Below are 25,157 nucleotides of genomic sequence, written 5' to 3' on the forward strand. Positions count from 1 at the left end.
AAAGGAGCTAAAAGTAAACAATGGAAAAAAGAGAGCACCTTCAACAAATTGAGATGGCAAAACTGGATGTCAATCTGTAGAAGAATGAAAATAGATCCACATCTATCACCATGCACAAAACTCAAGTCCAAATGGATTAAAGACCTCAATATCAGTCTGAACACACTGAACCTGATAGAAGAGAAAGTGGGAAGTACTCTACAACACATGGGCATAGGAGACCACTTCCTATGTATAACCCCAGCAGCACAGACATTAAGGGCAACATTGAATAAATGGGACCTCCTGAGACTGAGAAGCTTCTGTAAAGCAAAGGACACTGTCACTAAGACAAAAAGGCAACCCACTGACTGGGAGAAGATCTTCACCAACCCCACAACTGACAAAGGTCTGATCTCCAAAATATATAAAGAATCAAGAAACTAGACCGTAAAAGGAATTTTTCCTAATGCGAGCTCTCTGCCAATGCAAAAATTCCAATCAAGTCAAATCACAACAAGCCAAATTAAAAAAATATCCAGGTTTAACGGGATTCCTGCGCTCTCGGGTGGCCCCAAAGGGGAACTGGGAGGCCGCAAAGGCGACCACTGGGGCAGGGTAGGGAAGAGGAAAGAGACCATGAGGGGACCTTCTGGGGAAGCAGTTTAAGTAGATGGGAGGACAAGACTTTGGGGGGCTGTCTTGACACTCCTCTGGGGAGGGGGTCAAGGCTTGGTGGGCACAGGGACATGGTCTCCAAAGATGGAGGCCAGAGATGGGGACTTGGGACTTACACTCCCTTCTCTGAAGCTTATTTTGACTTCAGGAATATTTACCTAGATGTGGGATATGTAAATACCAAGCACAGCACTAAACAAAGTTTTTAGAATTTAAATAACCTTAACAACCACACGACATAGGTGTCTTGGAGTCGTTTTCAATAGTAGGAAACCAAGTTTACAGCGGATGACTTCCCAGGATCACAGGGCTTGTTCTTGGCAGGGCTTGGATTTGGGTTTAGACTTCATTTCAGAAACAGTGATTTGAGTCACACTGAGACGTTTCGAAGGTTCCTGCTGGGCTTCTTCTCAAGAGTGATATCTAGCTTACCTGTATAGGATGCTATCTAGCTTACCTGTATAGGATCACTTGCTGTCAATGCAGATTCCTGGGCCCAGCTCCAGCCTTAGTGACTGAATGATTGGAGACAGACTCAGGAATCACCATTTTCCAAAAACAGAGATGTATTTATTGTTATTTCATGTGAATGAGTATTTTACTTGGATGTATGTGTGCTGTGGGTGCATTTGGTGCTTACGGAGGCCAATGGAAGGAGTCAGTTCTCTTGAACCTGGAGCTACAGACATTTGTGGGCTGCCATGAGAGGGCTGGACCAGTATCTGGATCCTCTCCAAAGAGTATTATCGGCTTTTAACAGCTGAACCATCTCTCAGCCCCCAGAACCAGAATTTTAATGCATTTCTTAGGTTACCTTTACAGCTGGAGTGGATCTGAAGTAGAGAATGAAAGAAAGATGGACTATCTTGCTGGGTTGCAGTTATTTGAGTTGCTAGCAGCATCGTCAAAGGCTAAAAATCAGTTTCTAGGTAAGCTGGTGCCAAAAAGCAGGGAGACACTTGGAGACATACGTGTGACATGTAGGAAAGTTTATTTTCCCGGCAGGAGAAATTCCCCATTTTCTCTAGACACCGAAGGAATGGTCTCTGCCGGTGCCACATGTGGAGTGCTCAGAGGACCTGTTGTAGCACATACGCCACTGTCTAGTTATAGCCGTGAAACATTGCTAGTATGGCCCCCAGCGATACAAACAGCGCAGAGTACAGTGCGACTTTTGGTAACCAGTCTATACACCAGAGGTTACAAGACCTTTCATTATCTTGGTTTCGTTTGTAAAGGTGAAGATGGGGGAGGAAGGACAGCCAGAGGGACCTGGAAGGCTGACTGAGACAAGAAGGGAAGTGCCTAGCTCTCTCCCTAGCCAGCTCCATCATTATTCCAAAGCGATCTCTAATCAAAACCCAGCATATGGTTTTTATTAATTTGGGGCAATTCCCCTGCCATCTAGTGTAATAAAAAGAGTATCACAAAAGATTGATATCATAAAAGATCGTGGCATTCCTTGTCAAGCTACCAAACATGAAGTGTAAAATCTAAGGTAATGAAATAAGTTGAGTTGCTTCTCTTGTGTTTATTTTTATTATTTTTATTGCCGCAGGTTCTGAGAGGGTGAGATGCGGAGCCAGCTTATAAACAGACTTGAAATCAATTTCACTTTCAGTGTGAAGCTAATACCAAGGGTCCAAACTTCTCAACTGTCTCAGCAGGCAGAGAGCGAAGTCCTCACTCTCTTTAAGCCAAGTTACCTACAACCAACTTTCTGTTTTCCAAGGACAGCAAAACCTCTGCCCTCATGAATTCGTAATAGTTGTCGTCAGTGTGTGTGCTTATCTGTTTACTCTGAGGCAGGGCCTTGCTGTATATCCAGACTGGTCCTCCGGTCTCAGTTTCTGACTACTTAGATTACAGGTGAACTTGGTGGTGCCTGGTTGTGCGCTGATCCCCTCTTGTTCCCTCTAGTGTCGTATTTATTGTTTATGCTGCGTTCTCTTGAGCGAAATCTCAGGAGAGTGGAGCCAGGATATCTTCCCATGAATGTCCCACCAAGCAACAATCAACTTTTCCCTCAGGGGAGCTGCTGTCTCTCTACGTCTGAACTTCTGACGCACAGCTTAGAAAGACTGGTGGAGGCAACACAGGGAGAGTGTAATTTCGGCCACAAATAAGGCTGAACTTCTGCGTTCTAGAGCCACGCACATGCAGACAAGCCCTCAGGCAGAAGCGCCTGAATGTTAAAGGGCCCTGCGACCTACATGAGTGGTTATATCCAGAGATGACACAGCTAAGTGCATGCGTGAGCCCTTCATCTGCATATGATGTAGCAACGTCAACCTCCTGTGCGCATGCCCTAGGCAGGTTTTAAAAGCTGGACGCACCATCTTCCTTCCTCTCTCTCCACACTGACTTCCCAGGCCTGTGCTCTCACCTTCTAATAAACTAAGCGGGTTTGTTGCAAGTTTTGTGGTTCCTTCTCACTCACACCAGGTAATTTGAGAAAGACCCTAGCTGCCACCTCTGGGAGCTGCTAGGCTGTTCAGAAGGAGGCCCAAAAGAGGAGGGGAGAGGCTGGAGACTTGCTGGACGCTCTGTCAGGTGAACTTACATAGACAGCTCTTAAACATATTCTTTAAAAGCTAGCATATAGAGTAACGGATTTCAGTATGGCATTTTTAAACTTATACGTGTTATAAGTTTATGTTATCCCTCTCCCATAGTGTTCCCCAAATAGTAACTGTATACTCCCCTCCCCCTTCCTGGGGACCGAACTTTGGGCCTCAAGAGCGTGGGAGGCTAGTCCTTAAAAAGATATCATTCACCTTCTTAAACATGCCCTTAGGCAGAAATTAACACCTTCGCATAAATGAGGACATTGCAGCTCAAAAGGTTCAATTATTCATTCAGCTCACAAAGCAGATGGTAGCATAAGGAGGATTCCACCCCCTTTCCCTCCCCCAGTGCCAGCTGCAGGGGTTTTCCTCTGGGCACTGTCAGAGAGGTCTTTCTGTTCCATAGAGAGGTCTTTCTGTTCCATTTCTTTGCTTCCAGCCTTTGGTGCAGCTGAATTTCATGGACAGAGAAGTACCAGAGGATCTGAGTCTGGGTTCCCAACACCTACATAAGAAGCCAGGTGGGCAGGGCGGTGGTGACGCAGGCCTTTCATCCCGGTACTCAGGAGGCAGAGGCAGGCAGATAGATCTCTGTGAGTTTGAGGGCAGCTAGTTCCAGGACAGGCTCCAAAGCTACAGGGAAACCCTGTCTGGGGGCAGGGGGAGAAGAGAAGCAAGATGGATATGGGGGAGCCCAACATTGGGGAGGTAGGGACAGGATGATTCCTGATGCTTGGCTAGTCGTTCTTTTCTGATTGGTGGGTTGTAGGCCAATGAGAGACCCTGTCTTAAATCAGGTAGATGACATTCCTGAAGATGGTACCCAATGCTGCTTTCTGGTCTACACACACACACACACACACACACAAAATATAACAAGTCTCCTTTTCTGTCCTTCTTCATTTCCAACCTTGATGCTGAGGACAGAGAAATTTCCTCGTAACCTCAAAACTGTAAAAGCAGAGAAGCATCTTGAGGCGAGTTCCTGGAATGCCCCGGAGAGGGATAGGTGGTGCATGAAGGAACATTTATACTGGAAGGACATTCCTAAGATTAAAGAGCAAGAGAACTGTTTAGAAAGAAACAGACACCAGAGATAGAGTTTGGCAGACAGAGGTGTCTCTGTAACTGGGCTAACAGTTTAGAGGAGAGCGCCATCAATTGCAAAAGAGGTTTACTTTTCATCTAATGAATTTTAATGGCTGCTTTTGCCATTACCTCCAGGAATTTATGAGAAACAGAAAAAAAACCTGCCTGGGAACTTCCTTTATAGTCACAGAAGCAAAGTCCCTGGTATTATCTCAGCTCCATTTTGAAAACGCATTCTTTTCTTCACAAAACATTTGAATACAGCACCAGAAATATTCATTTCCCCTGCTTGTAATCACTGTGACCTGAATACAAATTCTCTTTGAGGAGTCTTATTTTCTTTTGCATATCTTATTTTGTTATTCAAATGATGAAGCAGGTTTTGCACGGAGTTACACCTTTTAGAGGTAGATTTGGTTCTGGAAAATTGGTGCGGCATCTCCATTTCTCGCATCTTTACATTTACTGGTTTCTTGTCAGCAGATGTAGCTGTGTTTGACAAACCAGCTCTGTAATCTATATCGCTGCAGGTCACAGCGTCTGTAGCTTTCCAAATCTCTAATTAGAATGATGCTTGCCCTAAGAAGCATGTTAACGATGGACAGCCATTTCTCTTGAGATCTGGAATATTTCTGTTATCAAATTTTGATTCAAAATACAGGCAGACCCTTGTCACCTCAAAGTCAACTTTGTCCTCAATTTAACCTTCAGACTGAAACCTGACTGGCTTGCTGATTAGCCTTGAGAGAGACAGCACTGGGCCCCACAATGTCCACAGTGACCCCAACTTACTCACTGCAGAGGCTGAGTGGAAGAGAGAACCACACGGAGCTTTCTTTTTCTTCTCTTTTTAAATGGAGTTTCTGACATTAGATGGTGGCATTTTGTACTCATTATCAAATACCAGCATCACTGGGGTGAAGTCGGGTGCTTTCCAAGAGGCCACTGTGGACACCCGCACAGACATTTGCCCAGTTTAACCCCAGCCCTCCCAGCTCCAGCCAGCTTTCCCACTGTGGTCTGCATCCCTGCTACCTAGCAACGCTCTTGTCTCCTACAGTACTGGGCTGGACTGGCTGGTCAGCAATGCCCAGCGAGTCCCCTGTCTTCTTCTCTCCAATGCATGAAGCCCTGTTTCCAATCTGATTGTGGTTCCTCTGGGGTGAGGTGAATGGGATGTTCAAAGAGCCTGCACTTGGCCTTAAAACAAGATGAACTACAGCATTGTACCCCAAACCTTGTCGCCTTATGCTAAGCTTCCAAAAAACTCTTAAATTTCTGGATCGTGTCTGATTGGTTTCAGGTTTCTTTCTATTGTAACCATAATATAATAGCATAGACTTAAAGGCTTAAACTATTGAAATACCCCGTCACAATTTAGGTCAGAAGTCCAGCGTGGCTCTGTGAGGTTCAGACAGGGCTTGCCCTTTTCCTTGGACCCTAGCTGAGAGTGAAGAGTTAGTTCCTCCTCCTACTCAATTGTTAGCAGAACTCAGCTCTGGCAATGGAGGCACTGCACACTCCACACTCCTTTTTTTTTTTTTTTTTTTTTTTTGCTGATTGCCTACTCCTGAGACCTCTCTGGTCCTACACTCAGCCTCCTCACTACAGCTCCGGACCAGCAGCAGCAAGTTTCTCTTACTGCAACCTTGCTAAGTGACTGCCGTTAATTCTCCCTCATTGGAGTTGGGGGGTGGTGGGAGAGGGCTGTGTGTGTTTTCCTGGATTTTAGGACCCCCGTGATTGGAATGGGCTCACTTGGTTAATCCAAACTCAATTCTCTATCTTCAGGTCAATAAACTTCACCATAGCTACAGGGTCTCCTCTGCCAGGTAACAAGGACACATTCACAGGTTCCTAGGATGTGGGTATCTTTGTGATGATGCTATCTGCCTGCCACATTATTCATTTAACTGGCCTGCTTCTTGAAATGGTTAAACATTAAACCCAGGTATTTGCAGAGAACCATTGGAGTTTAAATGTTCTTAATTGACTGCCATCATTTTCCTTCCTCTGTATTATCGCATCAACTCCTCTTGATGTAATATCCATATGTCAGCCAAGAATGAAATCAGCTGCAAATATTCATACCAACCAAATAAAAATGAGCCGTCTAACATTTAAATGGTGCCACCAGGACCCCAGGTTCCTTTCTCCAGTGCAGCAGTATGAAAATAATGTTATGGTTAGGGGTGATTATCACATGGGGAACTGTATCAAAGGGTTGCAGCACTGGGAAGGTTGAGAACCACTTCTCTAGAGGCTAATAGCATGGACCCTGAGAGCACTTAAGTTTCATTTTTTGGATTGCAGGCATGAATGAGTATACTACTGTATATGGCTAATACATTTCCTGTGCCCATAACTGTACCTGTTGCATATCACATGCTTAATATTTGCCCTTTAACTTATCTTTATTTTTATGCATGTTTGTGTGTGTGTGCAAGTGTGTGGGTTTACACGCACATGTATAGATTTGTTGGTGGAGAGGTTGACAGTCAGTCTTTCTTCATCACTGTCTTTCCTTGTGCTGGGATCCGTGCTGTGTGCTGCCGTGTGCAACCATTTTATGTAGGTGCTGGGAGCAAAGTGCAGATCTTTATGCTCCTGTCTCAGGTGTTGTAATAAGAGCGGCGGGGCTGCGTCCCCGGCACCCAGCCGCCCGCATAGCTTATGCCCCAAAATAATTACACGGAAACTGTATTCTTTTGAACACTGCCTAGCCCATTAGTTCCAGCCTCTTATTGGCTAGCTCTTACATATTGATCTAACCCATTTCTAATATTCTGTGTAGCACCATGAGCTGGCTGACCAGGAAAGATCTTAACCTGCGTCTGTCTGGAGTGGGAGAATCATGGCGACTCACTGACTCAGCTTCTTTCTCCCAGCTTTCTGTTCTGTTTACTCCACCCACCTAAGGGTTGGCCTATCAAATGGGCCTAGGCAGTTTCTTTATTAATTAACCAATGAAAGCAACAGATTAATACAAGACCCACCTCCATCACTCAGGCGCTTGACTCACCGAGCTGCTCTCTCAGCAGATGCTGACTGCTTTCAGTGTTCTTTTTGCTTCAGCATGCTTAGCGTGCCGGGCTTGGCCTCTGCACACAAGGTAGTTGTTGTTCTTGTAGCTATCCTGTGGAGACTGTAGGTGGGAAAGGACACAGAGAAGGAAGAAGCAAGAAGCAAGTTTGCTATCTGCATCAGGAATTCAGAAACTTCCCAGAAACCCTCAGTCTCTTCTGCTGCGTGATTTTGTGTTGTCTGGAAGGGAGAGCAAATATCTTGTTTCTGCACAAGCAAGGGTTTGGGAGGGTAGACATGCATTGCACCCAGTTTCTTCATGATTCTCTCCAGCACCCACTAAAGAACTATTATTTCTTTTTCTGTAAAGGAGAACAAGCAACCACACCCAGCCCCGCCCCTGACCTTGAGAAGACACCAATAGGTTGTGCAAATCAGTCTCTGGGAGTTCAACCTGCAAGAGTCTTTGCTGCACCCTAGGCAAAGACTTTGAGGGAGGGACAGGCGCAAGGTACATACAACAGGGTGATTCTCTGAATATTAGCTACTGTTTGGTTGGTAATGTTTTGTCCCAAAGGTTATTATTATTTTTATTGGTTTTTCGAGACAGGGTTTCACTGAAGTTATTTTTAAGACCTAACTGCTGGCATTTGTAAATGTAACTGTTAAGCTGGGAGTGTAGACCTCAGTTTCTCCCATCTATCCCAGCTCCCAGGCCTGAGAGTTGTATTGGTCTGGACTCCAAATTCCAGCATGCCAGGACCACTCCCACACGGTATTTAAGTGAACTCCCAAAAGAGGAACACATGGTCTCTTTTCCTTCCTCCTGGTGGTCACGTTTGTGGCGTCCCAGTTCCCCCTTGGGGCCACCCGAAAGCGCAGGAATCCCATTAAACCTGGATATTTCTTAATTTGGCTTGTTTTGATTTGGCTTGATTGGGATTTTGCGTTGGCAGAAAGCTCGCGTTAGGAAAAATTCCTAACAGTAACCCCATTTAGAAATCAGGTCTTTGCCAATATAATTCAGTTAAAATGAAGTTGTATTGGGGTTGTGGGGAGGAGGTTGAACCAGTGTCTCTGATAGCCTTAGCTAGGTTTGATCTCACTATATAGTGAAGTTGATCTTGAACTCCTGATCTCCCTTCTTCTCCCTTCCAAGACCCCTGCTTACAGGTGTGCTGAGCTTAGCAGCTTTATAAAAAGGGGATTTTTGAACACAATGACAGAATGTTACTTAGTGGTAGAGGTAAGGATCAGAATGGAGTGTTTTAAAACCAAGAAATGTCAAAGATCATCAAATGTAGGAGAGATACGTAGACTAGATCCCCCAATAAGGGGAATCATGACTACTGACACCCAACTTCCTTCTTCTATTATCTATGGGTGTGGCCAGTATGTTGTTTAAGTTTTAGGCTACCTAGCATTTGGTATTTTGTATGGTAACCCTTGATAATTTTGATGCCAGTTAGTTGGATGACTTTAAGCAAATCATGTCATGTGGCGGGGGGGGGGACTTACTTTTTAACATTCTGAGTTTCAATTCATACAGGTCACAAGAACCTTTTTATGGGGTATTTTTGATGAAAAAGAAGCGGAATATAGAATGACACAAGTCAGTACTATTTTATGAACCTGATTTTTAATGCATAAATGTACATATGTAATAGGTTGAGATGTAACTTGTATGTCTTAGTCTGGGCCAAGGTCAAAATCTACTTGAAAGACACTAGAAGGGGGTGAACTTTGCGGTCTGTTCTGATGCTAATGCAATTCTCGGGCTTTGGGAAAGGACCATGGGAGCGATCACTTTTGCTGCCCTTCCTCTTTGCTTACAGTCGGGTTTGTCTTTGGGGCTTCCAGGAGAACCATCAGAGCCAAGGACCCATGGGCAGGTGGAAGCTGGGACCAAGCCAGCCCTCCTTGTAGAGCAAACCTAGAACATAGCATGTCAGACTAAGAACGTCCTGACCCTGTTTCACACACCGGCCCAGCCCCACCTCCACTGTACTTGCAGTTCTAGCATTCATGTACACAACAGGCATCTCTCAGGAGTGGCTCTACCTGCAAGAAGCCACAGAGACTCGCAGAAATCACACTGTAATTATTCCTGCGTCCGTTTGTGCGGGCATTCACTTATATTTATCTGTATATTTTATTTTTAATTAAGATTCACTGCAGTACCTGGGAAAAAATCAAGATCATTTTGTTCTAAGGTAATACGATTAGCACAGAAAGCAAAGCTGAGGCAGTGAAACACAGGGAGGAGGTGCAGTCTGGATGCTGATTGGCTCAGGCTCTAAACATCTCCTGACAATGCACTGGGCTACTCAGGATCATAACTTTCAGCCAGTATGCACACACACGCCTCTCCTGACAATACATCTGGCAACCTGGGATTCCACGTGTTTCAAAGTGCGTGGACATTCCTTCCCCACTGACAAACCATCAAAAATTTTCTTTCCTGGGCAGTTTTTATTCAAACATATTCCTAGTTAGAACCAGGTAGGAGAACAAGGAGGCTGATCTGTGCTGAGCTGGGTTGGGGTATGTGCACAATGAAGTTATTTGTATCTCCCAGAGAACTTTTAGAGAGAATCTATTGTCACTATCCTACGCCTATGCATACTTAGGCATGTGTATGCTGGGGAAGGACACAGGTTGATATGTAGGGAGCAAAGGCTTAATTCAAGTCTGTGAACAACAACAACAAAAGACCACTGTGCTGTGTATGCCCTGTGGCAACCAAAGTCCCCTTTCTCTTGAACTCCATCAAAGGAAGCCCCAGCAATAATCGGGGCCCTTGAGTACCTTAACTTGTGTGGTTTTCCTGATCTGCCTGTTGTCATGTCCGTGTCCCCCTTCCCTCCCCGCCCTTTGCTTTGCTTTTGAAGCAAATTTCCTTTCTACCTTTTATTCTCTGCAAGCCTTTACTTCAATTCCTCGAAGAGGCCAAAACTAGAAACAGTAGACAGAGGCTGAGACCTCCTGTAACAAAGTAACGAAAAGATGGAGACCACACAGTCAGAGGCCTGCTCACTAATGTAGAAGAAATATGCCAGCTGCATGTTTGCATAGCTAGGTGTTGAAGAAACCTGACTGAGTCCTAGTTAGTGGTAGGGCCAGGTTATCTGGGCTGACCAATGCTCATCGTGCTGCGGTAAGTAGAATATCGAGAGGAAATTGCGTTCTCCTGGCAATTGCATGCTGTCGGCACTCTCATTCAGATTCTTTGTGAAAACCGAACATGGAGTCCTCCTTGGCTGCAGTGCTAAAGGCTTCCTGTGGTCTTCACTGGACCCTCGATGTCACCATGATTGTCAGCACTTTACAGATAGGTAGTAGTTAGCAGAGGCTGGCAGATGGTCAGTCACTAGCTGGGTCGTCCAGCTCTTCTGTGCCAGAGTTTCTTGCAAACTCATTCAGCTGCGTGCCCCGATTGGCTCTTCCTCAACTGTAATGAGAAAAAGCGGAGGCTCTCTCTGCTAGGGATTCCTGCTCCATATTGGCCCAAGCTGGCCAGGCTTCTCTGCCCTGCTGCACGGAATTCCCTGGAGTGACAAAGAGGAGGGGAATCTTAGGGAAGCACTTGGTAAGAGTGGGGGCACTGATCCTGGCCGTCATCTATAGTGAATACTGTCCCTTCTCAGCCTCCCCTGCACAGGCCCAGGCTGTGTGTTGCGGGAAGAGGTAAGACAACAGCACCAGCGAAGTTCCCATGCTCATAACATGCGTCGCACACTTGAGACCCTCAAATGACTGTTCACCGACGGGCGTGTAAATGCCCTTTGATCTAACGGTTCCCTTTATTGGGGGCAGGAGGTCCTCCATCCTTCCACTTGGTTTCTCAAAAACAGTTCAGAGAGCAAGTGCCTTTGAAAGCAGGTCCCAAAGCCGGGTGTCTGCTTCTCTCCGAGACTTCCCCTTTAAAGACTGAATGGGCAACAGAGAAAAAGAAATCCACCATGAAGAGGTATAGCCTCAGGCCAAACACTGCCATACTGAGAAGGTCAAGATGGGGTCAGAAAACGGATATTGAGAGGCCAGTTGATGAGGAAGGCTGGGCCTGTGCTTAGCCTGCCTCCTCTGGAACCCCCTGCTCACACCTGGAAGGTCAAGGGAGGTAAGACTGTGGGCGGGCCGAAAGCGGTCGCTGTGCGTGCGATCACCCAGAATGCTGCATATCAAAGGGACATTGACTGTGGGGTATTGGAGCTCCTGGGAGCCTGGAAGCTGGGGAGGCTTAATGCTGAGTAAAAGCTGCTTTAATAAAGCGGAGGGCTGGTTTGAGCTCCTCTCGCCATAAATCAAAGGGCGTCGCCACAGCTCTCACTGAAGATCAGCAAGGCTGCGCATTGTGGCTGGGACGGCCCTTAAATCTAATCCACAACTCTTTGAGCAAAAATACCACTGTGATTGCAGGGACAGAGGTGGCCGCCTGCTGGAAAATATCCCAGGGAGCGAGCATTTCCCAGGTGATAAGAATGCTGAATGGGTCTGAGCTGGGAAGCCTTGGAAAACAATTAGCTGTGGAAGCAGATAACCTGTTGAAATTATGGCCTTGCACTTTATGACTCTTAATAAATTTTCTGGCAGCCTCTTTGCTGCACGGGGCCCTGGTCTGCTTACACCTTTAATCGCTGGAGGGATTAAGTCATCAACGTTTCATCTACCTGTCTGACTTCAACCAGAAGTGCAACTTACTTGCCTGGATACCATTCAAAACTGCTGTCTATGTAGATTATAATTTAATATATAGGGGAACTAACATGAAGCTGACTTTGCCCAAGACAGAAATGTCAAAACCTGCATTTGCACGTTCAGAATTACGTTGCACACACTTGAAATGGTAATCGTCATGGAAGATGTGAATAATTAAAAGAAAAGACAGTGGGATTCACCTTTAATCCCCGCTGTCTTTCCATCACTGCGGAGAGAATACAGGGTGTACGCCAGGTGGTGGTGCTCACCTTTAATCCCAGCACTCAGGAGGCAGAGGTAGGTGGGTCTCTGTGAGTTTGAGACTAGCCTGGTCTACAGAGAGAGTTCCAGGACAGCTAGGGCTGTTATTCAGAGAAACTCTGTCTCAAAAAACAAAACAACAACAACAACAACAAAAGAGAATATAGGGTATAGGTCACAGTTGGGTTCAAAAGTCATGTGACCCTGCACTAGCATGCTTCATTCACTGACTCCTACAGCCTCAGTCTTCTCATCTGTAGAAAGGGGTTGTGTCCACCGAGTGAACATGGAAACTATCATCAGCTTGACACACTGACTGAGCAGGCTCTCTTTCCTTTCTAGGACAATCTGGCTTTGGCATTTTTCCAGCTCTATGTGCACAGTGCTTTTACAAGGCCACTATTTTTTAAGCATTCATTTGTGTGAGGGATTCCTTCAAGAAACTCAGTAGCTTGTTTTTGTTGGATCTGAAATCCTAAAGGCAAGTTGCCTTCAATTATGGCTCTGATATATACATCGTAAATCTGGGGATCTGATGGGTAAGTTAGGAAAAAGCATTCAGGCTCCGATTCAGACCTGGAAGCTATTGACTACCAACAACTACAAACCTCCTCCCGCCTCTTGCTCACATCTATTTGGGAGCTTCCTGGCCCCACCTAGACATCCCCATTCTGCTGTTTATCTGGAAAGACGATGTCCCCCTTTGTTAGCCCTGTTTTTATTCTCCTGTCCTTTAGGGTGGTTCCAACTCTTTGGTCAGAGTTGATTCCTTCTGGGCCCTGTCATTCCCTCAACCGCACTTCACCTTCAGTCCTGTCTCGGCTTGTGTCTCTTGCGAGCGTGGCTTTCTCCTCCCAGAGCCTGCCAGTTCGAACTCGAGGCTGTCTTTCTGGGACCTGTTGGTCTACCATTGTCATTTTATTGTTGTATTTCTTATGAGAGACGGAGTGGGCAGAAGGGCTCCGAAATTAAGCAAGGGTTGACAGGATTCAGTTAACAGTAACAGTGTCGCATACATTAGCTCTTCTTCAGTAAACCTGAGTATTTAGGCTTGTGTAGGGAGGGTTGTTCTGAAGTAACCAAAGGTTCAAGTTCAATGGGCGATTTTTAAAATGGTGCGATGGTGAATCCTCATGTCAGCTGTTCAGGATTTGGAGTCATGGAGAACACAGCTCTGGGGATGTCTGGAGGGCATTTTCAGAGACGTTTACTGGAGCAGAGAAGACCCACTTTGCACAAATGAAGAGCATCGTCCCATGATCTGGAATAGAATGGGAAAAGCAGGAAGACAACTAGGAGCCAGCATCTATTTCTCTCTGCCTGGCTGCCTCATAGTTTCGCTACCTCTGCTGCCACGATGGACTCTGTCCCCTTAGAGTGAGGAAAACCACCATCAAAACGAGCAAAGCAGAATTCTCCTTCCTTTAGGTGCTCTTGTCACAGCAGCAAGAGTAGCCAACACAACAGTTATGGAAATGGCAACAACAGAAGCCTTTCACCATGACCTGTGTGACCTCTGAGAGTCCAGTGAGGAGGGAAGGACACATGGGAAGCGTGGATGGCCGGTGTTTCATGGCCGGTGTTTCAGAGGATCATTTTTAAGAAGTGTGGTGGGGTGCCCACTCAAGCTGCAGAGAGAGTGCCTAGCACAGTGCCCACAACATAGAAGGCTCTCAGAAAGAGGAGGGATGGAGCCGACTCAGCTTTCCCATCTTCCTTTGCAGCCCCAGGTAACGAGTTGCTTACTATTGGATGCCTTGGTTTCCTCGTGTGGAAAGTAAGAACCTGATATACTTTGACTACACGAGAAGCCAAATTTCTGTGATCATAAAATATTCAGCAGGAGATGTAAACAATAATTAGTCAGAAAAAGCATGGCCACTAAAAGAAAATTTCAGTTGCTAAGACAAAGTAACCTATGGCTTCTCCGGATGTGTTCAAACAGCTTCCATTAAGCCTTTATTTTAGTAACATTGTATGTAGTACTTGGCTTCTGTGTGGAAGGTCGGAGAGTTGTTCCATCTCACCATCCAGGACTGTTGAAAGGAACAAGCAATGCGAGTGACTGCAAAGATCTTGCTAACATCCAGGCATTATACAATAATAATACTAATCATGTGTGACTAACAGTCTTTCCATCTCAGTCGCTCGTAAGTAGTGCACTTCCTCTACGTAAGTCTCCTTTACGCTCTAAATAATGTGCGCACCACCGCTTGCGTTCACATCTCCCGGCCTGCTTTTCCGTGTTTTAAATTAGGCTCCGGCATGCCCACGTGAGCTAACACCCTTCCCTTCAAGAATACTGCCAGGTGACCTTTAACAACAGAGCTTAGAGATTTATGGTCTGGGCTTCGAGGAGGAATGTCAGCTTCCTAGAAATTCAGGGAAAGAGCCTCACACCTCATTTCTTCATTCAAATGAATTCAACAAATATTTCTAGAGCGTAAAGCCAGAGCCAGGCAATGTGCTACAAACACGGTACACCTTAGATGGCCACACAGACTTGGAAACTAATCACCGTAATAGAGTCATAAAAGTTTTATTGAGGATCTGCACAAGGTATCTCAGTAACGTACAGTGTGGAATTACCCACTCTGTGCTGGGAGGAGGGGCTCGGACCATGTCTTGTTCTGTTCAATGGCAGATAACTGAGCTCCTTGTACCTCTGTGGGAAAAGGTACAGGAATAAGGTCACAGTAACAGATCTAGCCCTCTGGGGGCTGCTATTCTTGGGATGACCAGAAAGTCAGAGACTCCAGTGTGCAGGAATGAATTACCTTCCCTCAGGTGGCACCCATGCTAACCCCATGATTACCCCCCATGCAGCTGCGTTCTGTGCGTTCCTGCAGCACAGCCCAGTGGCTCTGTGACCAGGTTTGGAGCAGAAGCATGGCTAACCTGCTTGTCTCTTTCAGCTGTGTAGCCTGCCTTGTCAAAGCTGGGCCCTGTGTAGAAGCCAGGTTGTGAGGAAATGTGTTCTCCAGCACCAGGTCATCTAGCTGGTAGGACTCTCTGATTTCGAAGGTGAGATATAGGTCAGGGAAGCATTCGCTCAGCTATAACTTCCAGACTTTTAGAGAAACAGCTGCCTGCCCTGGGAATTCAGGGCCTAGGAAAAGTCCATTCTAGGGCATGTAAGCAGAGCGAGCCATGCTTCTGCTGTCAAGCCATGGCGCAGTATGGCCAGACTAGATTTAAGACATCATAATAATAGTAGCATGAGCAACAGTGAGAGACAGGGAGGAAGGATGGGGCTGCTTACAGCATAAGCTTGCAAGTGGTCCAGAGAGGTTTGAAGATGTAAGTTTGTATGCGCATACCTGTGTATACAAGCAGGAAGAGATTGTGTTTTTGGTGATGGTGATGATGATGATGATGATTTAGTTTTTTGAGACAGGATTCTCTGTACAGCATTGGAGCCTGTCCTGGAACTGGCTTTTGTAGACCAGGCTAGCCTCCAGCTCAAACCCAAGAGCTTGAATTAAAGGCATGTGCCACCACCGCCCAGCGGTGAATATTTTGAATATTTTTTAGAAGTTTTACTGTGTATGTGTGTGTGTGTGCACGTGTGCGCGTATGCACGCATACATGCTCATGTACTTGTCACAGTAGACTTGTGGAGGTTTGATGGTGACGTTGGGAGTCATTTTCTAAGCCCGCTGTGGATTCCAGGGATTGAGCTTAGGTAATCAGGCTTGCTTGGCAAGTGTTTTTACCCACTGATGATAAAGCCTTGCCAGCCCTCTCTGGAGGGTTATTACCACAGCATTCTGATAAAGTCTGATACCTTTTTCTCCAGACTAGAAGACACTCGAGTACACCACTTACATCCGTTACCTGTGGTTTAAATACTTCCAACTTGATCCGTCTTAGGCTGCTAACACCCGTCACTCAGAGCAGTGCTGGGAGGAGCTGCACACAGTGAGCTCCTCTGTGAGATATGGAGTTCATTTCACAGGAAATGCCAGAGAGAGGAGTATTTTGCCCAGGGTTACACAGTGAATTAGTAGCTAACACCTAATCAATGTTTTAAATCCATGTCTACCAATTTTCAATATTTTTTTCTTAAAAGACTTTGCTGCCTTAAGCTGGGTAGTATGGCCAGTTCTTTGTTTCAGAAAAATAAACCAAAACAAAAACAACAAACACCCTGCGAAGAATAGAGTTAGAGGTGGGTGACAGTGTGTGAAAGAATTCTAAACCACTATGAAAATGAGCAGGCGTGGAGGTGTTCTGGGAAGCTGTATTCACGAAAGCAGGTTTCAGGCCTTGGAGAACGAAGGTGGGCTGTAGAGAGTAAGCTCAGAGATGAAGGAGACACTACAGACGGCTATGGAAGAGGCTGAGGAGAGAAAGCGACCAGGTTGAGCCTAGCTATGCCACAACACCGGGGAGTGTGGGCATGTCTGAGGACTGATGTGCAGTGTCTACAGAGTGTATACGGTGCATGCGTGTGGATGGGTGGCAAGTTCCGGATTTCTGCCCTGTAACTGGCAGTAGTACACAAACAGAATTGTGAGAACAGGTATATCGGGAGAAAGTTTGTGCACGCTGAGCTTAGAGGTCTTGTGGGGTCGGTCATTGGGTCATTACTGTCTTGATGCCCAGACAGAAAAAAAGGGATGTTCAGAATAAGATGTGGGTTACAGCAGATAGCCTAGAAAGACCCGAGAGACTAATGAAACCTTGCTGAACTTGCCAAGTAGATGAACTTCCTAGAAATATGGAAAGGGCTGAAAATAAGTGTGTGAGAGACAGGCAGTGATGTTGTTGAAGATGACCTTCTGCAGATGAGGGGAGAGTGGTTCTAGAATGTGTTGAATGATGTGGATACCATGATGGTGGCCTTTGGTCTTCCTCCATAAAAGAAAAACCTTCTCAGCCTGTCAGGAGCCATTTCCCCCCAAAATTATTGCAGGGACCATTGCCCTGGGGAATTTGCAGAGAGCCCCACACCCCAACGGTATTTAGAACTGTTTTATTGGCAGAGCCTATCCCACACCCAATTATCTGGTTAACAGAGAGCTACCTATTAGCGGAATCCGCCTCACATCCCAACTATCTAGAGAACTAGGTGTGTCAACTCGTGACTTCCTGACTGAGGAATCGTGACCTGACCCATTGTAACCTCCTGGTCAACGACCTCATGACTGGCTTGGACCATCCCAGCAAGATCCCTTCCTGCCTCTGCCCCCATCCCAACCCAAATTCCTCATCCAGGGGCTATATAAGCCACAACCATGATGCTAATAAATGGAGGCTTTGACAAGAACTCTGCTTGGCCTCCTTCCTCTCTCTTGCCCATGTCTTTTCAGATAGCACCTCTCCGGGACACTGGAATAACTGACCTGCCAGGCGGGTTACAACCCCTAGACTAACTGACCCGTCAAGGCGGGTCTACATCAGCCGTTGTGAGAACCAACCAAAAATGGTCCCAGCTGCTAAGACTCTCTGGGGGTGCCTCTGATGTGGGTGCCCCTCTGTTTAGCATTGATTAATATGATTAGCATTGATTAATAAAGAACTGCTTTGAGCCTATGGCAGGGTATAACAGAACTAGGTGGGGAAAGCTAGGCTGAATGCTGGGAGAAAGAAGGCGGAGTCAAGGAGAAGCCATGTAGCCCCGCTGGAGACAAATACAGGAACTTTACCTGGTAAGCCACAGCCTTGTGGCAATACACAGATTAATGGAGATGGGTTAATTTAAGATATGAGTTAGCCAGAAATACGCTTAAGCTATTGACCAAACAGCATTGCAAATAATATGGTTTCTGTGTGATTATTTCGGGACTGAGCCTTGTTATAACATGCCTGAGCCTAAGAAAATTGCCTGACCTTAGGTTTTTCTCTTCCTAGAGTAGCCATGTGGCATAAAGACCTCTCTCATCTTCACTCAAGGAAGCTCTGAGTGTCCAGTGTTCTCCAGAGTCTCCTGTGGACTTGGATGGCACTAGTACTGTGAGTACATTGCAGCTCAGCCTCTCTCTGTCCACTCTCGTCTGTGTGCAGAGAAGTCCCTGTGCCCTGATGCTCTTCTTACGTGTCACTGTGCAGCCCTTAACTATTAGATCAGTGTCTGCCATGTGTGCGTCTCCACTTCTTTGACAAACCTCCAAAAATATTTACACAACTATTCTTAACTGCAGCGAAATTACAGTTACGAAGTGGCAATGGAAATAATTTTTTTATGGTTGGTGTCACCACAATTTGAGAAACGCGACTAAAGGGTCTCAGCATTAGAAAGTTCGAGAACCGCTGCATTAGATTTGCTGCTGCAGAGTGAGCAGGCACAAGCCCACCTAACCATTCATCAGATGCCCCAAACAAATCAGATACTGATGTATCACTGATTGAATAAAGCTTTATTTTAATGCAAAATAAAACATGAAAAATTTATATACTCATATACAATAACATCCAAAATGTCTTCAGTGATATAAATGGAATCATATTAAAAAGTTTGCAAAGAATTCACTCTCCATCCCGGTATGCCAAAATATGATTTCACATAATTTATCTTTAGAATGTGTGAACAGGTGACTTGGTGATCACAGAAGAACGGGAGAGACTAGAGAAAGTGAGGGCATAAAGAACAGGGTTCATGCTGTGTTCCAGCCATCACCAGCATTGCAGATGGAATGGAACACTTTCTGAAGAGCAGCCAAGGCCTTTGGGAATGGTTCACTTCCCACTTGGGCTTAGTAGCCAAACCCGACTTCAAAAGCCAGGCTGTGGGTGGCTGCATGTCTATTTAAGGAGAGGAGGGAGAAAGTTACACTTAGAAGCCATAGTTTCATGTGAGAGTCCTGGCTTATTTTTAGATTTCTAACTTTTTTGCCCTCCCTTTTACTAGAAAGGTGACTCTGTAGGGGTGACTTATGAAGAATCTCCTTCCCCATCTCACTGTAGCCGCCTCTCTGTGCACGGCTGGAATGAACTGAGAATGGAGAAACACCATTATGGACTTTTCCGAATGGAACTCCCTCCTGCCTCACCGTGTGAAACTCAGTCTTTCTGTTCACACAGACTGAGGAGGCGGTGGGATGTCTACCCAATTTAACACCAGTTTGAAAGTTGCCCTCAGTGCATCTCGTGATAAAGGAATGCGACACATTCCTGTATCAACTACTTTTCAATTCCTTCCGTAGGCCTGAAACTCAGTAACATTGCTCAAACACTAAACAGCAAGCACACAAAACCGAATGCTGGACCAGGGAACAGAGGAGCCAGCTCTCAGATCCTTAAGTTGCAGGAGCATCTCTTTCACAAGGTAGTTTTAGCTAAGAAAATTCAAGGCAGTGGATCTTGTTTTAACTTTATTCTGTCGGCAGCGGAAATAAGGCTCCAACGGAGCCCCCAAGGCTCTGTTTCTCTAGGATTCTATTGAATACATCAGACTTTTTCTCCATGGGGTGCTGTGGGCTCAACACAGATGTTCTGAAAAGTCTAAGAATAAAGAGTTTTAGGATAATTTTTTCCCCTAGGCTTTGTTTACTCTGAAATCATGATTGAAGAAAATGTTCCTTTGTCCACTGATTCAATTCTGGAGGGAAACTGTATTAAGCCAAGAGGGATGATTGCCTCAGTCCAGGGATGTGATAGACCAGTGAGCTGTCTCTCTCTCTCTTGGAGAAGACTGAATTCTAGGGACTAAAAGTTTTTGGTGGTCTCTCTCTCTCTTGACTTTCTAGTCATAGAAGAAAGGGAGGAAAGAGGACCCATGAAGCTGGGTGGCCCAGTGGCAGGTTTACAGGTCTTGATAAGCCCTCTCTCAGTTTCCAACTACAGAGAGATACCCAAGTGAGTTTTCCCAAGGTTGTAAATATCCTGGAGCTCTTTCCTTCTTCAGGGGACCTTCTGATCATAATAGCATGGACTTCCAGATAACCACCTGCTCTCCCAGAGCACTGGAAAATGGTCCTGATGATGTGGAGAGGAGACAGTTGGAGGGATGGTACTCAGGCATCTCTAAAGCTTACTGTCCGAGCTGTTCTTAATCATTGCCCGGCTTGGTGCAGCCTCTGTCACAAATAGAATGTTAGTTCTTTAGGACAGGATCAAACGCAGAGATTGCTATACTTTTAAGCAAGAAAAGAAAGCTGTTACCATTTCTTGTTTTGTTTTGTTTTCTTTAATAATACCTTTGAGCCTCCGGGGGCCTCTCAGGAACAGTGACTATTGGATAGACTGTGTACACAGCACAAAGCCAAGGTCTGAAGCAGCTTTTCTGAAGCCTGCATATAGGGTGCTGTGTGCCTAAGGTGTCAGTGCCGGAGCTGGAAACACAAGCAGTCATCTGCAGGTGCCCTTCTCCACAGCACACCACTGTCACCTACCCATGGCCCACTAAGCGGTCCAGCCATCCTGCCAGGGGAAACTTCAGTCTTGGACAGAATCAGTGCTTTACCAAAATTTGAGTAAAATATAGACCACATTAAAGAGTATCTTAAAAAAAAAATCAACAACCCTCCCCCCACAAACCACAGGGTCTTGTTATATAGTCTAGGCTGGTCTCAAACCCACCCTGCAGTCCAGGCTAGCCTCCACCTTGAAGTCTGCCTGCTGGGATTTTAGACATGTGCTACCATATCTGGATGAAGCTTGGTCTAATTCTCGCCCCGCCCCCAAAGCTGCATTTCCTTCACTGTGTCTTTTCTCCCAAAGCAAAGGCCCTTTCAGCCTGGTGGCCAGGGACCCTGTGGTGTAGCTGCAGCACCTTTCTGGGGATTCTGAGCTCCCCCACCCCACTGAACAAATTACATATGATGTAAGGGTTCTGGCTGAAGAGAGATGGCAGGGGACAAAAAGCAACTTGACAGTCAATTTTTCAGAGGGCCACGATAATTGTGGTTTAGATAATGATCTCTCTTGAAGTCCAGCAAATGACACTATTTACGGCTAAAACCAGTGGTTGCATCATTCTTGGTAACAAAACTATTTAAGAAAAAAATAAAAAGACTAAATTGGGCCAGATGGCTACTCTATGTATTTTAGAATACCATAATGCAATAAATTCTGCCGGTCAGTGGTATTCTACTCTCAGCCAAAATATGCCTATATTGAACTAAAGACCTTTTGGGGACAGGTGAAGAGGGAATGTGAACGGCTTAGCAGACACCGAGAAATCCAGAGAGCCGGCTGTGCCTGCCATTTCGCAGTCTTTTGCTTGTGTTCCCATTTGGATCAGTTTGGAAGCCTCAGATGCTCTGTTGTGAAGAAAAGCTCAAAGGGAGCAAGAGTGGCTTTTCAGTTTCTTGCACCAGAGCCAGATACTTTTTCTGTTTTTGTCTTTTAAATCAGGTGGAGCCCTTGGCTTGGCCCTGACATATGTTAATGAGATAGAGCAGATGCAGACTGATTTAATCTTATGCAGCTTCTCCTTTTACTTCCTCTGATTTCTTCCTCATCAAACTTCCAGAAGGCAATTTTCTCTTTTACTCTCCATACTGGTAATCACATGTGTTTGGAAACACACACACACACACACACACACACACACACACACTTCCACCTACTTTCTGGTGACCAGCTTCCTCACTGACCCTGCGGCAGAGGCAGATGGGTACTGTTTGGCACTGAGTCTGGACCTGACATCCCTAGGACATTGCTCTCTATGTGGCCTGACCAGCAGGCTCCCTTTTCTTTAACCACGCTACTCACATGTATACTTCCCCCCTTACGTGGGAGTCTAAAAGTAGAGGTCTCGGTGAAGCTAATGACTGGCATTTGGGGAGGACTCTGAAATCAGCTGTCTGTCCAAGCATGCAGGCCAGGGCCTGGGAGAGAGGCCAGAAAGGACCACAGGACAGCCAGCCCTCTTCAGCTGCTCACTCTGGTGCTTGGCTGGAATGAGTTCCTTCTGGAAGCTCTGATAACTTTGAACATCCTCCCAGGACGCTAATGCTGCACTCAGATTCTACTGGCTTTTACATCAAAAGCAAGGAAATGTGAATGCTTTGTATCAAACAAGCAGTACCAGGTAGCCAAGGTGGACTCTAAATAAGGAAACACAGTCTTCCTTCAGGTCCAGAGTCTCACAGAGGTCACCGTCAGGATTATTGTTACTTGGTTCTCAGTGAAAACACCGTTCTTATGAAGACGCCCATGTTCACAGCCTCTCTACTTTGTCACTGTGTAGACCTCACAGCTCCATCTCTGAAAGGATGATTAGGCCTGGCCAAGACAGCCACCTCTGTGCTGCTTCCTCTACTGTGTGGTGATGAGGTTGGGGGGGGGAGGGTTATAACCAGCTCTGGTTTTCTAACCAGGGTTTACTATAGTGTAACTCCATTGATTGTTAATCAATTCCCACTCTCCTTCAATCAACCAGCCTTTCAAGTATCAGGAAGTACTATTTTTTATGACCCCTCCCCTTTTTCCTTTTGAGCCCACATCCCCAAACCCCGCCCCCTTTTCCCTCTTCTGATTAGCGATCAAGTGTCAACATCCTCAGTGAGCAAGGGCCGCTCTGTACCGGAGCACCTTAAACTAGAGAAGGCCTTAGGGTCTAGCAAGGGCGAAGGTGGTGTTAGATAGCTTCCTTTCTTGGAAGATCTCTGCGATGTTCAGCTATACGGCCGCAGTCATGGGGTTTTTCTGCCTGGGATCCTGGTTATGATAATGGTGCCGGTCAGGGCTGCCCACTCGGGGCCCTGCTCTGCCCATCTCCTGATAGACCGGAACTCTGTGGAGCTGCGGTGGGGAAGGTGGAACATCTTGTCTGAAGGGTCCTCTGTGCTGATGCGCTGGTGGGCGTGGGTAGTACTGAGGACGCTGGAGATCTGCCACCCTCAGATCTGAGGGGCGGGGATAGCCCCCTCTTGGGGGGAGTACAGGATGAGGCCCGGGGTAGTATGGAAGCTCTCTTTCATTGTAGCGCCCTCGGGGTGCTGCCATCAGGTAGTCCACAGGATCTGCGGAGCCTCCCCTAGGAAGAAAAGCAGAGAGATGCATCAGGACTTTGCTCCCAGCTGAAGACCCCATGCTTCTGCCCTGACTGCATCGGCTGTGACCATACCCCAGGCCCGGGCCAGGGTGTATGAGCAGATGTGATGTGTGCTCTTAAACAATGGGAGAGGGGACCTTCTTTGCCACCGTAGACTTCAAGGTGAAAACCATGTGCGGGGAAGGCAGAGCAACGAGAATACAAGAACGCAGCTACCATGCCACCTAGGGCAGCTTACACTCACACTGGTACACGAGAAGAAATACATTCCTGTGTTGCTTAGGCCTTTTTATATTCACGTTCATTACAGCAATCAAACGAGTTTCCCCTACCGAGGGATGCTTGGACCCGTTAAGCCTGTGGCTGTGAGAGCCCGAGTCTGTAAGAGAGACAGCAGCACTAATACTCTGGGCCGGGGTCCTCAGAAACCACACTCATTTCCCTCCTCGATGGCAGGGGTGCTTGCCGAAAGGGCTGTGTGTGGCCCTGGCTAGGTAGCTGCTGTCACATCCCTGTATGAATTAGTGTGCCTCCCTCTACTGTTCCCCAAAGAACTCTCGACTTGGAGCTGGAAAATTGCCCACCTGGAACTGTAATAAAAGTAATTCGGTCTACCACAAAGTCAGTAGCAAAAACCAAGGTGCCCCGCATAAGAGGCTGCATACAGAAAGGTCCAGGGCAAGAACACACACTAATGGAGAACAAGCCTGTCTGGAACTTTCTACTGAAGACAAGCATTATCTGATCTGCTCGCCATAACAGAAACAATACGTCTCCAGACAATATACAGATGAAGGCATCTTGGTGAGCCTGGGCTGAGACAGTGTCTTATGTTGCAGCCCTTGAAATCCCAGTAGAGCTTCTGCGCATGCGCACGTATTGGCCAGTAGCACTCAGCACGCCACCAGATCCCTCCCTTCTTATTTCTCTACTCCTCGTGATTTTTACTTTAAAGGAGAAACAGCAACTATAATGACCACTGAAAAGCTCGCCAATGTCAGAGTACAGACTGCTTGTACACTTGACAGCAATGGCAGGGCTGTACGAATACCATACCTGTGGTTAATCAGACATCGTCAATGAGGGCCCAAATCACCCTGTAACCTGTGGAGTTAGATGTTAAAATAACCCTGTTCCCCCAAATCAATGAAGACTTGACAAGCTCTGAGCACCTGGAACCGAGAGAAGCCACCTGTGAATGCAGTCCTAAGGATGAACAATCCAGTCTTCCGTCTACAATTATCTGTGGAGGTGTGTGCGCCCTAAGTTTGCTATGTATAATAATGAACGATGGATTCCTGAATTTCGGGTAATTTAGTTAGTGAGAATTTTCAGATCAAAAATTAAATTGTTTGCCGGGCGGTGGTGGTGCACGCCTTTAATCCCAGCACTCAGGAGGCAGAGGCAGGCGGATCTCTGTGAGTTCGAGACCAGCCTGGTCTACAGAGCGAGTTCCAGGTCAGGCTCCAAAACCACAGAGAAACCCTGTCTCGAAAAACCAAAAAAAAAAAAAAAAATTAAATTGTTTGCGTACAAATTGTTCATAGCCATCAGCGGTTCCTATTCAGTTTGGGCCGCTTTGCTCTATGCTAAATTGCCATGACAAATAGAGCAGGCATACATCGCTGTCACTAGGACCTTGCGAAATAAAGGACCCATTTGTCACCATCCCTTTCCTTGACAATTTCATCTTTTTATTTAGAAACTTTCCAGCACTCGTTGTATCTTTTACTGTAAAAAAAAAGAAGAAAAAGAAAAGAAAAGAAAAAAAATTAAAGACCTCGTCTTTCAACCACCATGCTCATTTCTGTTTCCTTTGGCTCAAGCTGTAGATTGCAGAAACACTTAAGAAAATTCCTTAACCTGTGTTTCCTTTCAAAAGCGACCAGAGGTATTTCTCTGCATGAAGTGGAACA

The 25,157-nt window shown here is 46.1% G+C and overlaps 1 protein-coding gene across 1 annotated transcript in view; it reads right to left on the reverse strand.

The window, feature by feature from the left end:
- Positions 1–18,650: 18,650 nt before the first annotated feature.
- The window catches only part of Pard3b (par-3 family cell polarity regulator beta), a 1,010,698-nt gene continuing 1,004,191 nt past the window's right edge, over positions 18,651–25,157 (reverse strand). Inside the window, exon 23 of the mRNA XM_057761958.1 lies at positions 18,651–23,223. Within this exon, the coding sequence (XP_057617941.1) occupies positions 22,866–23,223 (358 nt within the window). The 3' untranslated portion in view covers positions 18,651–22,865. The remainder of the gene's footprint in view (positions 23,224–25,157) is intronic.

Source organism: Chionomys nivalis, chromosome 2, assembly GCF_950005125.1.
Source record: "Chionomys nivalis chromosome 2, mChiNiv1.1, whole genome shotgun sequence".
NCBI lineage: Eukaryota > Metazoa > Chordata > Mammalia > Rodentia > Cricetidae > Chionomys > Chionomys nivalis.